Source organism: Oratosquilla oratoria, chromosome 3 (genome assembly GCF_046742065.1).
Source record: "Oratosquilla oratoria isolate Oo_2021 chromosome 3, ASM4674206v1, whole genome shotgun sequence".
Classification (NCBI taxonomy): Eukaryota; Metazoa; Arthropoda; class Malacostraca; order Stomatopoda; family Squillidae; genus Oratosquilla; species Oratosquilla oratoria.
The window spans coordinates 15,510,351-15,527,061 of NC_134779.1; the positions used below are offsets into that span (position 1 = coordinate 15,510,351).

Below are 16,711 nucleotides of genomic sequence, written 5' to 3' on the forward strand. Positions count from 1 at the left end.
CATCCCCCGTCCCGTTTTTTGTCGCCTCTTAGTGGAAAGACTTGGTGGTAGCATTTTCTTCCCCCACCACAGGGTAAGCGAAAAAATTAAATGAATATTCAGAGAAATGGTACAGGACAGTAACAAGGGGTTGGGGGACAGCATAACGGAGGGACAGTCGTAGTATAAAAGTTTCATAATTTCTTTATGAACAGAGTTTTCCTCTATCACAGACAAAATTATGTGTGGCTCTGGTCCGTAGGGGCGCCCCATATAGACCCTAAAGTATCAACTCTGCCACAATAACATGCAACCAATACCGCAAACGGGAATATATATATATATATATATATATATATATATATATATATATATATATATATATATATATATATTGGCACGTCCTTGACATGAGTAGAATCCTGCGGTTGTACTGTGTCACGCCGTTGTGTGAACAAAGACTTCTGTTTGCATTTTTAAGGCACGCCTTGCCTGAATATATGTTATCATTTGTAGTATGTTTCCCTAATGTGTATATATATATATATATATATATATATATATAATGTGTATATATATATATATATATAATATATATATATATATATATATATATACTGTATATATATATACGTACGTGAAATGTTTAATCATTGCGCAATACCACTATATCGGAGCGCGCCCGTTACGTATGGTCGCAGGTAACGCTAAGTGAGAAACGTTCCTGATTTGGTGGGAAAAACTCGATCTGCTTTCCCATTGGCTGAGGATCTTCAAAATCCTACTTTGGAGATATTTTGCCACATTTGAAACGTCGGCTCTCATTCGGGTACTATATAAGGGCGATGCAGGGGACGACCGAGACAGAAGTCAATAGTGAAGAGAAACAGAGAGGCTCCAGAGAGACAGCTCCAGAATATAGCAGAATGAAAAGAAAAAAAAAAAAAAAACTGAAGCCCAGGGCCCATCTGAATCTGCGTAGAATTATCTACAATCGTCGATTACGACAATTCCACTAAACAAGTCCTTTGGACCACAACTACGGCCCGTCTCCAAAGCGAAGTGTTCAACCTTCGTTTTCTTAATTTATCGGACATTCTCCAGATTGCTGCTTGACTACGAGCAACGCGACTCTCCCTGTTATATTCTCAATTTGAGAAAGCATCATCAAATATCTGCTTGTTCCTGACTACCAAAAGCTTCTCCTACCAGAAGAAACTACTAGAATCTGCCCCCTTCCAGGAGTCATCATTCACCTCAAACCACTACTACCAGAAGTTTCCACTACCAAAAGTTATTGTACACCTCAAACCAACCATTCGTCCCCCTTGACCGTTGGAGCTTGGAGCTACCAATAACAACCGGTATCAAGACTCGTCTACACCATAATCAAGCCTTCGTTTCGCCCACCTAGTCAAACGTGTTACAATCTTAAAACCTCAATAAATTTGTAATATATTTATAATATTTCTTGCCATATGCAATGTGTTATTATTTATGTTCATTTACATGTTATGTGTTATTTTTGTTAGTGTAATAACATTTAATTTTAGCGAAGAGTTTAATTATCCTGTCTGAACTGTCATTCGTCCGAACTGCGCACGGGTTTAACTTTGCTTTATTTTTCGTTCTTGCCACTAGCCTGACCCATAGGTGGGTCGTGACAATGTGTATCTGTTTTACGTCATTTCCTGAATATGAGTTTGTGAACTCTCCCCTCTCGCACGCTTTCAGTTGCATCCCAAGATGGATATTCCATCTATCTCTATACCAAAAGACTTCTTCCGTCTTATAAGGGAGGTAGTCAACCAAGGCATGCACCCACCCTCCAACATTTCCCACACCCAACCATCACTCATTTGTTTTCCTTTTGTTTTAGTTCCTTGTGGTTGAAGAGCCATCCCTGTCCTCCACCCACTACGGTTAGATTATAAATGCATCTATCCCATTCTTCCCTGGCCTTGCTAAAGGATACATCAAAATCCCCGCCTCTGGTAGTTCACCTGTTCATGTGAATCAGCAGCACTTCTGAGTCCGGCCAGAATGTTCTGGGTATGGTGGCTGTGACTCTGCAGAGAGTTTGTCAGCATGTCTGTCTCAGTTCGCAGGTTGGTTTCTTCGTTTTGGTAAATCTCTTCCCAGGCGGAAGCTCCTTGGGCCATGTGCTCCCGCATTTCCAGCTCCGCTTCCTCTAGGTGCCCTAGGATCCCGTGGTTGTTGTACAGAGTCTGCGGAGAGATCGTGTTTGATTAGGACAGTTTTCCGTGTGTGGGTAACTATGCACACAAAGATCTAAAATCTTAGTATACCACCTAGGTTAAAATATACCGAAAGCAATAATTATGAGTTGTCTCTTTATAAGGCAGAAGTGTATGAAAAACAAAATATTTAGATAAGATAATTCTTGTTAGTGGTCCTACCCGACTGATCCCTGACTCGATTCGTTCAGTCATCATGGTTGTTTCCGTCTTCAACGTGTGCCGGAAATCTTTCTCATTCTCGTCGACGACGTTAATCTTTTCCCGCAGATCTACGGATAAATTGTCGACAGCATTGCCGGTGTTGTTTAGACTGTTGAGAAAGAAAAAAAAGTCAAAAGGCGTGAAATAGATCGGGGGAGAATCAAGGAAGCGTGGACGTGATGCTGAAATTTCCTGCGTCAATTATGTAAGAGGCTGGTGGAGAGACGAGGGTAGAAAGAGGGGTAGATGGTGAGGGTTTAATTTTTACGAGTTAGATGTTTGGTAAACAACAGTTCGTAAGCGAACATTTGTATAAGTTCGTTCTCCGCTTGGAATAATAAAAATGGCCGGAGGCCTGATTCCCATTGATGATGTGTATATGTTTTGCTGACATGTAATCTAAGTGAGTTATGCAGTGATTCGAGATTGCTTAAGTAAACAATATTGATTATAGATTTGTAACAACGAATCTGATTGGAGAAAGGGTGGAGGAGAAAATTCAATTGGTTCACGATTGTAAGATCACGCCCTTAGGGGAGGATCTTAAATATAAAGTTAAAGATCAATGGACTAAAGAAAACATGACGTCACTGCAGAACTTAGCGTACCTGGGACATAACAGTGCGTGTTCTTACGGGACTTAGAGATTGTAACTGGAGGAGCACACAGTGTAGCCGGTATTCAAGAAAGAAAAGAAAATCTACAAAAATGTCATTCCTCTTTGTCTGAAGTATATTATAGAGAAATTGAAAAGAGGAATATTTGTAGGCACAGGGCCTACCGACAAATAATCTATAAATCAGTACAGAAAAGAAGTGACAAGAGAAAGGTGGGTGAAAGTGAAGAAAAGGCAATTGACTAAAGACAATGGTGAAAATTTAAGAGACGTAAGAAACGAAAGTAAGCGCGCAAGAGTGGCGGCTTAGAGTGATGGCAGCTAGGGACGAAACCAACGCTACTAAAGTATACTACATCCAAAGGACTTAATGCAAGATACGGCTACGAGGGTGTGAAGAGATTGGTGAGTCAAACTACATGGAACTACACGACCACGTAGTGCACACAACCACGCAGTGCACACAACCACGCAGTGCACACAGTCACGAAGTCACGCAATGCACGCAACCACGCACTACAAGCAACAGTGCACGCTGGTACGAGGATTCGACTACGAGGAGTGAACGAGGGGGACACAAGACGAGGTTGATGTACGTGTGAGGGCGCGCCGTACGTGTGAGGACGACTACAAAGGAAGCAGTCGATTCAAATCAACATTAACAACTGAAGGTATGGCTACAGGAGTTCTCCGTCATGAAATTATTACCTCGCAAACAAACATTACAAAGTTTTCGGGGGGAGAAAACACGATAAGGATACACAGGTTTTTAGGTTTAACAGGTACCCTAATAGTGACAAAAACATATCAGATGATAAAAAGAAAATAGAAATTTTAAAAGAAAATGTAGATCCTGAGAAGGGTAGGGCTAGGCTTATAATAAATTTCCAGCAAATGGAAGATATAACCAGATATGAAGATTATAAAAAAGAAAAAATCTAAACATTTTAAGTCAAAGTGTGATCAGGATCCTATCAGGTCTTTGGTTAGAATGATAAAGAAAACTAAAACTAATGAATCAAACACAGAATATTTAGCAAAATTAGACAGATGGTCCAAGGACATGATTTCTATGTTGAAGGATTCAGATTGGACAGAAAGATCTAATGACAGGATAAAAGTTAATAGCATTAGCACTATTGGTACATAATTGTGATGAGATAACTACAGAAAAGTTGTATAAAACTCAAACAAACCATGGACTTAGGGGAGATAGATGACCTTCTACAAGGGTATTGTGAATATAAAGCAATTAGTGCATATATCATTACAGTGGGAATGCAACAGCAGAGAGAAACTAGGAATTCTAGGAGTGACTACAGAAACAGAGGATCTGATCACAGATTTAGAAGTACTTCACGGAATGATAGAATTGAATGTCATAATTGTAATACTTGGGGGCATAAAGCACGAGAGTGTTATTATGAGACTATTTGTAGAAACTGCAAATATGAAGGTCATGATGAGTATTATTGTAAAAACTCGCCTTTTTGCTGTTTGTATCACCAGAGAGTACGGCATAGAACACAGGATTGTAGAACAATGCCAAATTTTCGTATTCACCCAGAAACAATAGGAAAAAACCCAGACACAAAATAAAGCAATACTACAGAGTTAACAATAGAAATACAAATAGACAGTACTGTGTTAGGGACAGGAGTGATAGAAGTGTGAAAGAAAACACCAAGACCAAAGACAATTGTAAATTGACTATAACAATTAGAAGGGCTCTTGTAGGACCCCTCATTGCGGGTCGAGTTTTCAGTTAACCTATTCATATATTTATCGATACGGGATCTGTAGTCAATGCTATAACTAGCAAAGTTTTAAGCCAATTGAAACCAGGGGTGAAAATCTTGGAACCCATCCATTATTCATTGCAAGGAGTAACAGGAAGTCAATTGAAACATTAGGTAAGATTGAAGTAGATATAATTTTGTATAGAAATGAACAGCACATTCCAGTAATAGTTGTAGAAGAATCTGTTTTCCCAGGAGATTTATTGATAGGATTTGCAACTATGAGAAAAGAGGGCATGATCATATGTCCTGCTGAGTTAGGGATCTTAGTGAAATCACAATTAATCCCATTTTTAAATCAACCATACTTATAACCAGTATCTGTGATAAGAGAACCTATTGAAATAGTGAAGATAGCAATGCTAGATTGGATGATAGAGGAGCAGAGCGGTCTATTCAAGAACAAATAAAACTAACAGAAATAAAGTCTCGTATAGTAAACCCAACTCAGGTGTTCAAGAAATCCCAGAAATTACCCAGAATTCATCAACTTCAAATGAAACTTTGCTAACTGTGGAAGGTGGCGTGATAAAGTCGACGTTATTACACCTCAGAGCAATTAACAGAGTAGAAGTGCAGTTGAAAGGAGTCACTATAGATTCTGAAAATTTAACCATCCCAGAATCAATTAGGATAAAATTGGCATCGGGGATTTATAAGACACAGAAGATACTTTGAATAGAGACATAGTCTTAAGAAAAGGTACACAAATAGAATTTTTCAAGTCTGTACAAGACCTATTAAGATTTTGAATGAGAGTACAGGGGAGGTGGACTCACCAATGTAATCAATCAGTTCTATTCAAGAAAAAACAGACTTGGGAGTGAAATACAAGAATCAGCTAGAACCCACTAGTTGTCCTTATTTGGATGAAAGCTTAGATCCATTGCTCTTGAAATATAATAAAGCCATTGCTTTCATTGGAGGATATTTTCTTAACCTTGTTTAGCCAGTTTATGCTGAAATATTTTAATTGCCAATTTAGCTTCATGTTAATAATATTATATGAAATGTTGAATTCCATGAATGTAGTATGCCAAAGGCCTATAGGAGGGTAGTAGAAAATGGTTGGTCGGGGTGACCAAGTGGTAATTGCTGAGCCCTGTGAGAGGCTGGTAGAGAGACGTGGGTAGAAAGAGGGGTAGATGGTGAGACTTTAATTTTTACGAGTTGGGTGTTTGGAATAATAAAAATGGCCGGGGTTCTGATACCCATTGATGACGTGTATATGTTTTGCTGACATGTAATTTGAGTTATGCAGTGTTTCGAGAATGCCTAAGGAAACAATATTGCATATAGACTTGTAACAACGAATCTGATTGGAGAAAGGGTGGAGGAGAAAATTCAATTGGTTCACGATTGTAAGATCACGCCCTTAGGGGAGGATATTAAATATAAAGTTAAAGATCAATGGACTAAAGAAAACATGACATCACTGCAGAACTTACCTGGGACGTGGCAATGCGTGTTCTTACGGGATTTAGAGATTGTAACTGAAGAAGCATGCAGTATAGCCGATATTCAAGAAAGAAAAGAAAATCTACAAACATTTCATTCTCCCTTGTCTGAAGTACATTATATAGAAATTGAAAAGAGGAATATTTGTAGGCACAGGGCCTACCGACTAAAAATCTATAAATCAATAAAAATAAAATAAAAAGTGACAAGAGAAAGGTGGGTGAAAGTGAAGAAAAGGAAATTGACTAAAGACGGTGGTGGAAACTGAAGAGACGTAAGAAACGAAAGAAAGCGCGCGGGAGAGGCGGCTTAGAATTGGAGCATCCTCACGGCAGAGGTCACAAACCCGTGAACGTTCCCAAGTTTTAACCTACATCTGCTGCTTTAAAGTGTATTGTCATAATTGTCTTAGATGACACCATCAATAAACACGTAATAAATGGGAACGTAAATTGTTGCAGCGTTCTTTATTTTTATGACAAAATGCGCCAAGTTAGTGAATGCTGTTAGCGAAAACTTGGAAGCGTTTACGGTTTGTGTGTACGACCATGAGGACGTCTTTCAATGCAAGGAGACGCAGAAACAGTCGAAGAACGAGACAGGAAAGACAGCTTCGAAAATGGTTTGCAAAATAAAAGAATAAAGCAAAAATATATTTACAATACATAAATTGTGGGGAAGGATGTTACGAGCGGTAATTGCAGTTATCAAATAGGGAACGGGACTACATTAAAAATTGCTGAGAAAGCAAACAAATTGTTCACGCAAAGAATTTCAAACTCATATTATTGGGAGTTTGTATGTAGGTTGAAGACATACTTGTTCAAACAGCTGCTGCAATACATTTTGCAATAAAAGTTCAGGAATATGGATATAAACCTGACTGCTCACCCAGCCACAAAACTAATAAATCACTAAATGAGTTAACCAACCGTTACAAATCTACTTTGCAGTTGTATATTTACACCTAGGTCTCTTAATCCAACACTCGCCAACCGCCACTTGTGCGGACGTTTAGGTTCAGGACATTAATCCACTTCGGGAATTGGCCCAAGACATAAAACGCCACCAGTTCCAGGAACGAGTCGATGTCCTGGGCCCAAACCTTCGCAAAGTGGCGTTAGGCGAATGTTGGATTAAGAGACGTAGTTGTATCTATAAAATTACCCGTCCATTAATTCTCAAGTCACCTGCCCTACCAGTTAGACGGCTACACAGTCTAACCGCATGCGCTTTCAAATAAGTAGCAATCACTAAATTACGTAGATTGCTACTTTTCATTCAATCATTCATGCATCCATCGTACTACAGATCCCTACTCAGCCATACCTCTGTCCGGTGGTAGCCCCTGAGTAATCTAGATTACGGCTTTTCACTCGGTCATCGACGATACCATAGAACCATATTCAGCCATACAACTGTCCGGTTGGTACTTACCTCAGCATGATGCGGTTGTAGGTGTCGTTGCCAAGGGAGACAAAAGCCTGACTCTGGAGACGGATGAGGACCAGCTCTTTCACCACATTATTCATGCGTGTCTGTAACTCCTACGTGTGCATGGACAGTAGTCACAGAAAAAGGGATAATGAATAACGTTGTATGATAGATACAGTACAAAGGACGACCGTGAATGGTGCGTCACACCATACTCGTAAATTTACATACAAGAAAAAATACTGCATTGAATCTGTTATGTAATAGATAGAACAAAAGTACACAAAATACAATATAGGGATCAATAATAAGCAGTGGTGAATTATTAATTCTAGATAATAGATTAATGTCATGCTTCCATACAACAAATGCATACAAGAAGAAAAATACAATCACCTGAAAAGAGAGGATAAAATTTTAGATCTATTATAACATGAAATATGACCAAAGGACATAAAAATTCTAATAGTACTTTAGATATACCTGTTGCAACAATCCTAATTATTTATGGCTCATGACTTGTCTCACTTGAAGAATTCTTATCGTTCCTAGTTCAACCTTGGGTTTCAGAGGTGGATGTACGTTGTGTAAAACTGGTTTTGATAAGAGCATTTGTACCCTACCTGATACCCTCACAAGCAATAAATAGACAGGATGACTGGTCTCAAGTTCCTGTAGACACCCTAAAATGTTGTCCACTATTTGACTGGTTATCAAAATTGGAAATTACTACTTAACAATGAAAGTAGTCTACAGGCTGACCCAAACATCCTATTGTGACGCCCTACACGAGGTGATCTTCCATTATGGTAGGCGGCTCATAAGGAGCACTATGTTATACAAACCCATCCAAAGATATCCCTTACGTGCTATGTCTTAGACACCCCTGTTCTACATAACCCTACACGACCCGATGGTTCCTTGGAGACCCCAAAACCCAACGACTCTTAAAAAGAAGACCCTACCCGGATGAACTTTTCTGTGTTGACATGGAAGTTGTTGGCGAGGTCCTTGGATCGCATGATGAGGTTGCTGTGCTTGGAGGCAAACATATCCACTTCTTGAGTCACCTTCCTGAGGGAGTCGGTCTGCTGGGTGGCGTGAGTGATGTAGGCGTCCTCAAGCATCTCCAACTGTTGGTGAACAGGGTTGGTTAGAAAAGAAGAAAAAGCCTACAGGGGAGCCTAAGGAAGGGAGTGACAGGGAAAATGGTTATAGAAACTAATGGTATAGGAATAGTCCTAGATTTGTTTAGAAATACTAATGAAGAAGGCATGGTCTGGGATGTGGTTCGATGCATTAGCAATGGTCCAAAATCTGGTCCGTCAACCCAGTCCAACTCAGAAATCTCCGAAAACGTGATCTAATTGAACACTGAACAGGAGAAGAGCCAAGGACATTGCAACAAGAACCTTTGGGTACATGTAAACCAGGGATGGGCAACCTTTGGAAGGGATTGTACCAGTTTCTTTGAGTAAAATCTTATGTTCTTATGTTCTTATGTACCAGCTGATGTAAATTCATATGCACTCTTTCACTGCAGTGGGGGTGTCAGTAAATGCTAATTCCTGGATGATTTGCTTCTAGTTTGATCTCTTGTCGTTAACTTGTTAACTTTCGATACTGTAACAAGTTTCAAAACTAACTGTCGTGTCAGGGTCAACCGTGTCACGTGCCATGTTTGGCACGCGTGCCAGAGGACCCCTGATGTAAACAAACAGCGACTTGAGGACAGGGATCAGACATGACTTCTTTTTAAGGAGAATTGATTCAAATGACAAAATCTTTGGGTATAGATTTGCGGACGGGACGCAGTGTGATGGCTGTGTCCGAGAATTACCTTAGTAATGAGCTCGACGCCCATGGAAGTGACGGAAGAGGCTTGGTCGGAGAGAAGGGCACTGAGAGCTGCTACAGCTGGCAGGAAGGTCTGCTTGTGGTAACCGTAGATGGCGCGCAGCTGGGAGTCGCGCAGGGCTTGAGTCTTGGCTACTGCACGCTCGTAATTCTGCTGACTGGCATATACCTGCAATTGGGATTAGAGAAATGTGAATCTACGAGGGTAGGGGGTTCGTGTGTGTATGTGTGATTCACCGCCATTGTCTCGGATCACGTGTTGAACCCGTGATCAACGGATATTACCCTACCGGATGAGCTCAGAGTTCATATATGACCCGATCTATGGGTAATGCTGAGACCTTACAAACACACACACACACACATACATACACACACACACACACACACACACACACATACATACACACACACACACACACACACACACACACACACACACACACGCATACACACATCAATGCAAAGTTCTACTCTTTGGGTAAGCTTAACGTTAATGTGTTGCATGTGCTTTGCAAACACAGTTGTGTGTGTGTGTGTTTTTTAAGAAACCTTGGAAATAAAGGTATATAGAACTGTACACATATGAAGTAAGTCTGGGGTATATTTACGCCACGTTTAAGTTTTCTTTAGTTTCAATGACACACTAGTTTTCATTGCAGTTAAGAAACAAAAATAGTAATACTTAATATAACGGTTACGTTAATAATTATGTTAATAATGATAATAATGATTATATCAGTTGTAATAATATTCATCAGGATAATGGTTGTAGTAATTGTAACAATGACTATAATGATAACAAAATAACACAAAAGGTGTCTAAGTTGTATTAATGTTGGCATATAATGTTGATAACTAAACTACACTTACGTTCAGTATGTGTTCGTACCAGGTTCAACTCTCGACATTATACTGGTTTGGTAAACCGGAAAGAGCAACCGTTTAGCAAGCGCCAATTAACAAATATTCTCCTAATGAAATAATGGCTTTATAGTCTCTCATAGGAAATTACATTTTATTGCAATTCTTGGTGGATCCTATGGTGTAGGCTTTAGCTTTATGCGAGCCGTAATACAACACGATGAAAATAAGTTGATAAATAAATACATAAATGAAGGAATATCAAATAAGTGTCAGAAACACTAGACGTCTGTCTTCAGTCCTTGTTTGTCCCTGAAATCTATATGATCTGTAGAAAGAGGCGCGGTATAAAATAAGCGTGCCTTATACGCGATGCCTTGTCTATATACGGACTTGTTATGGACTGTAGTTTACCAGCGCTTCTGTATACGGTCGAGTTGATGAGTTTTGTGGTTTCATGAAATGTATCTTGTTCGCTCATAGAATTCTGACTCGTGCATGATGCATATTCCATGCATATAGTAGGTGTTTGTAAACATACGTGTAGTCGCGAAAATTTATTATTTTTGGGTATAAGCACATGAAGTGTCTGTGTTTGTGTGTTTGTGTCTGTGTGTGTCTATATGAACTAACTTGTTTTTATTCATGTCTGTATTCTCTATTACGTACATGGAAAACATGATACTCTAGGAGTACATAAAAATTATTATATAACACTCGTATTTCTATTCTGTGTAAGGATAACTGAACGAGGTGAAGATGATATAGACAAGTATTTCTTAACCTGGGGTGCTGAAATCAATTTTAGGGGGTGCTGGGAAGTGCTGAATTCGTGACGATGCTCCACTTTCCTTTATCCATCTAGTAATCAGATGTTCACTAGAGTCAAGGAGGTGCTACACTGCCTAGACATGACTACTGCAGGTTTGCAAGGGACGGTAAATGTTAAGAAATGCTGATATAGACTGTCTTTGGGAAGGAACAGACCCTGCTCCATCAAACTATACACAGTGCAGAAATGCAGTGCCATCGTACAGACATACACTGGAGGATTGATGTAATTTGTACTCCGATGTATAGAGGATATCACACTGGGCTATTTTTCCTATCACATCCTATCTCCAACCTCCATCTGAATAAATAGAATATGAATTTGTTTACAGAAATATAAATTTCTTTAAGAACATTTCAATAGTATGTCTAACATTCGAATTGGTTTATAATCTCTTAGCTCATTATTCAGCTTTGTTATATATAACGGAAAAATTATGTATTGCAACCGAGGTCGCTTTTACTCAAACGAATTTTCAACTGTCGGCGCTGGTGAAGCCCGTGGAAGCCCAGTGTGATAACCCCTTATAATGTATAAAAGGAAGAAGTACGAAATAAACGCTGACAAGTTGGGAGACCCACCAGAAAGTATGACGTAACTAGCTTTACCGCGGTAGCCCACAACTAGTAGGGAGTATGTAATCATACGCATGCGCAAAATGTCTAAATAAGCATTTGGTTAATTGCGTCTTGGGTGTGTGGGAGGCCACTAATTATATATATATATTTAATGGGCTAAACTAGTGTGGGTGGTGAGTTAAGACGGAGTGGCAGTGAGTGAGAAGGAGGCTTAGGTTGAAGCAGGGTAAGGAGTGTTGAATGCGAAGGAAATAGGCGGTGTGGGGTAGTAAAGAACCGTACGGTGGGGAAAAAGAGGGAGTCCTGGTTATTACAAAAAATTGTTCGAGAAGATTAGAAGAAGGAAATAGGACGGAGACTAAGAGCTGTTCTAGAAAAAAAATGATTGATCGTAAGGTGGAAGAGGCAGTGGAAAGGATGTGCTACAACTTAACAATAACGCCACAAAAAGACATCACTCTTTTGTTACTATTACTGTTATTACTAGTAATGATACCCGTAATAGGGTACTGACTGCACAGTTACATGTTGGTAAGTGATGGGTTAGAAGGAAGTGTCATCGAGGACAATGTGGATGAAAATGATAATCGATTAAAGGTGTGTGTTTTTGTGATTGCATATGGGCCGGGTTGTGAGAAAAGTGAGGAGGGAAAAGAGATTGTTCAAATGAATGTATGGACAGTTTTGGAAGGAATGTAAATGTAGTGGTGGTGGGGCACCTTAATACTAGAGTAAGAGATGAGCCAATGGTTGGAATTATAGAGAAGTATGATGTGTGTAAGAGATGAGCCAATGGTTGGAATTATAGAGAAGTATGATGTGTCAGGAGGGAAAGCAGAGATTAAGTATTGGAGATGTGCACTGAATGATAGCTGAAGATAGCGAACACCGAATTTAAGAAGAAAGATGCACATGAGTATACGTGGGCCTGGGTTGTTGGTGGGAGGGTAGGTGTGAGTATTGATTATACTGGGCTATCCAAAATGATAATTGGAAGTTCTGGACGTGAATGAGTTTCTGAGCGAGAGCGATGGAATATCTGACCATCTGGAGGATAGGATATAGGTAGTGGATGTAAGGTGGGGAAGGAAGAAAAGGGAGTCAGAGAGTCTGAAAATAAGCTGACTGAGAGAAAGGAGACGAATACAAGGCTAAACTGATAGAGATATGGACTTGTGAGAAGTGAGGAGGGACTAGGAGTCAAGGAGGAATGGACGTATTTCATGGAGGGAGTATTAAGCTGTAGAAAGACTGTGCGTGGGATGAGGAGGATGGATGGGAATAGAAGAAAGATCAGTGAATGATGAATTGAAGAGGTGTTGGCGGTGGTGGTAGAAAAGGGGAGTGAGTATGAAGAACGTTTGGAGAGAAGAAACGAGAAACCACATGAGAAGCATGAAGAGGGCGGAAGCTAAGCACAGTGTCGAGGAGGCCAAGAGCAAATGTGAGGTGAAATAGATGTTTGGCTGAGAATTCTGAAAAGAAAAATATTTGGTAGGAATTAAAGAGTGCTATTCGGGTTGAAAGGAAAAAGCAAAGGGAATGGATGGACAGTGTGTGAACGAAGAGAAGGCTGTGATAGAGAGATGAACAGAATACTTCAATTTGTTGAATAAAGAGCCTACCTCTGGCTCCTCTAGATGTAAACGACCTTGCCAACTCGGCCACTACTCTCGTCGTCAACGTGAGTAATCTGCATCCTTGGTCGATTACTGCGACTGAACCTTAGAGATTAGCGGCTCAAGGCACTTACCTGCTCCGACACTAGCTTTTCGATGGCGTGGACCTGGTGCGTCGCGGAGGTGACCAAGGCCGCCACCTGCTCCGAGAGCGCCGCCAGTTCCTGGCCGCGCTTCTCCAAGCGCCCACCGAGGTTGTCCCGGAGCTCCTTGCAGAAAGCGGCCTGCGTGTCCGTGAACTGCATCAGGGCTTCGTCCATCCGGGAGATCTTCTGGTTGAAGCCACGACGGAAGTCGGTGCTCATGCGGTGGTTTTGACGTGCCCGGTGATTGTTGCGACGGATTTCCCTGAAGTCAAGGGGCCCATGTTCCAAGTCAGTTCAACGACAGACCCTATAGCTGACACTATACTACTCTAGTGAGCCTTATGGAGCCCATGACTACCAAGCATATGTGCATAAAAAGTGCGATCTTTATATTTTAGTCAGTGATAACCAGGACCTCTATTCTTGGAGGCAGTATAGCACCTTAGAGGTGTTGTTATGGAAATGCTACCCATGACTATTAAACGTATTTGTATATAGGGTGCGAAGGTTATATTTTGGTCAGCAATAAACAGGCCTTATGTAGTTGGGGACACTATAGTGCCAAAAGTGATAAAGGAAAGGTTTGAGGAGGACGGCAGAACGGAAGAGATAGTAGAAGATAAAAACGATCAGCATTCCTTTTTGAGCTGATATTTGTCTCCAGTCGTAAAGGAATGTTGGTTTTACTAAATTCCCCCAGAACATCGACAGCCTAAAATGTGCAATCAGCACCTCCGTACGGGAAAGGGCAAGATAAAGTGCAATGACTGTATTTCCTAGGACTGTATTCCACGGATTTGTTTGCATGGGAAAGACTTTGATTTGTATAGTTTCTAGTTACCAATACATTACTCTTGTCAGGGTTCTTAAAATGACGTCACTCTAACATTGGTTTGATCGTTGTCTTCATTTTGGTGCAAAAGCAAGACCTCAATTGATGTTTGAATAAACCTACTAGAGATAATTGCATTAAAAAATTATCTTAGACAAATATGTTATGGTTTACGAGGGTGTGCCTACTATGATAATCCTGCTTTGACTCTCTGGTGAGGAATCTAAGGTCCATTCTATAAGGCTCGTATTACACGTATAAACTTTTCGCCATGAGCAGTCCACGACACGACGTCGTGCTCTCAAATAACTGTGGGCGTCTATGGACGCTTTCACATGTGGTCGTGGCCGTGACGTGTGAAATCATCCTCAGAGACCCATGTTCATTTGAGAGCACGACGTTGTGTCGTGGACGGCGACGACAAAAAGTCAATACGCGTGAAACGAGCCAAACTGATCACCTTGACGCTCGTCCGCCTCCCACCCGGCGCTGCCCTTCTTTCATGCCTACTGAACAAAAAGCGAAAAAAAAAGCTACTCACATACTGGACCTCTGGCGCTCGTGGGACGCAGGCACGTCCGCCATGGGCCTTGAGGGGGGAACGGGAGAGGATGACCAATTGAGTGGATCTATCCACAACGCATCGCCCATGAGCATATCATCATCCTCATTTTCATCCTCGACCAGACCTTCCCTCTCGTCGTCGTCGTCGTCGTCGTCGTCGTCGTCGTCGTCGTCGTCGTTGTCGTCATCCTCGTCGTCCTCGTCTTTGCCGTCGCCCTTGTTATCACCGCTGTCCTTCTCTAAATCGAAGTCCTTGGACCATCTCTCCCGTACCAACTTTTTCCTGACCTTCTTCTCTGCCTTTTCCCGGCGCCGGCGGATCTTCTCGTTGCGCCTGCGTTCTCGCCAGGTGGGACCGACGCCGCAGTTGGCGTTGGTCCGTTGGGGTTCAGGGAGACACTTGCGGCACGCGGCCACTCTCTGCTTCAGCCGCTTCACTTGCCTTTCGAGGCGTGTCACATAGTCCTGCAGAACAGTAACAAATATAAAGAAAAATCCCTGTGTGTCAGTAAGGAGAATTGTGTTGAAAGCAGCCCCTTCCCTGAGGAGTAGAAACTGTCTACAGTACATACACTAAGAATGAACTACATTTGTAATAACAGGGGTGATTCATGGCCCGCGAGGTGACAAGAGGTTTTTCAACTCGAGTTGTTATAACTCAGGAAAATGTAACCAAACTGTTAAGATGAGACAAAATAACTTTTCCTTTTTATTTACTATTTATTTATTTATTTGTTTTTATTTCTTTCATTTTATTTATTTCATTTTATCTTATTTATTTCATTTTTATTTGTTTTAGTTATTTTATTTACTAAATTCATTTTACTTATTCTATATATTCTATTTGTTTATTTATCTATTATTCTATTTCATTCTATTTATTCATCTATTCATTTACTTTTATAGCAAGTGACTCTAACCAAGTGCATAATTGGCCCTCGAAAAGATGTGAGTTTGACCCTCCTGACCTAGAATATCTTTCGTTTTTTTTTATCTTGACTAGTGCCACTTAAATATTTTTTGCGATTTGGAATGCACGCAGTGATTGTCCGTTTCTATATATAGATACATACTGTACTTTCTAGAGATTATTGGCTAAAATCTGCATGTGAATAGTCTACAAACTTGCTGACGTAAGCGTGACACGCAGCATACTAAAGAATAAACACAATGTATCAGAAAACCGATTAAGTGAAGCAGACTTGTCGTGGATGTAGTGTCTTGCTACATTGCTTCTGACCCAGGATATGATGGACGGGATATAGGAATGACCCGTCATCCATGAGGAGCTAAGATGAGCTGGGGGACAGGGTGATGGAGGGGAGTGGAATGGGTGGGACTAAGTACGTGGCTTTGAATTGGCTACCCCCCTTAAAAGAGGGAGAAAGAATCTTGGTATATAGAATAGATAGATCAGAAAACTCAAGTCAAAGCCCTTAAACTCGATAGATTTACAACTTTCGGACACAAGGGAGAGATATTAAAAGAAATATATTTATCGTCGGACGATTTGACAGTGGCGTATTAAAGTATGACGCGTACCCTGGGCAACATCGCCACTGATCAGTTCTTTTTATTTAAGAATAATTAATAGTAAATAAACACACTATCCTCAGATAGTTAATACAAATCTTCAGCTACAAATTGTCTTTAAATGAAAGGAGTAATACG

General features: G+C 40.6%; 1 protein-coding gene across 1 annotated transcript in view; it reads right to left on the bottom strand.

Annotated features, from left to right (window-relative positions):
* The window catches only part of LOC143020820 (uncharacterized), a 125,363-nt gene that overhangs the window by 10,506 nt on the left and 98,146 nt on the right, over positions 1 to 16,711 (bottom strand). Inside the window, exons 3-9 of the mRNA XM_076177630.1 lie at positions 15,018 to 15,505; positions 13,633 to 13,906; positions 9,589 to 9,774; positions 8,714 to 8,881; positions 7,752 to 7,861; positions 2,400 to 2,550; positions 1,983 to 2,207 (exon numbers count right to left, since the gene is read on the bottom strand). Of these exons, the coding sequence (XP_076033745.1) occupies positions 1,983 to 2,207; positions 2,400 to 2,550; positions 7,752 to 7,861; positions 8,714 to 8,881; positions 9,589 to 9,774; positions 13,633 to 13,906; positions 15,018 to 15,505 (1,602 nt within the window). The remainder of the gene's footprint in view (positions 1 to 1,982; positions 2,208 to 2,399; positions 2,551 to 7,751; positions 7,862 to 8,713; positions 8,882 to 9,588; positions 9,775 to 13,632; positions 13,907 to 15,017; positions 15,506 to 16,711) is intronic.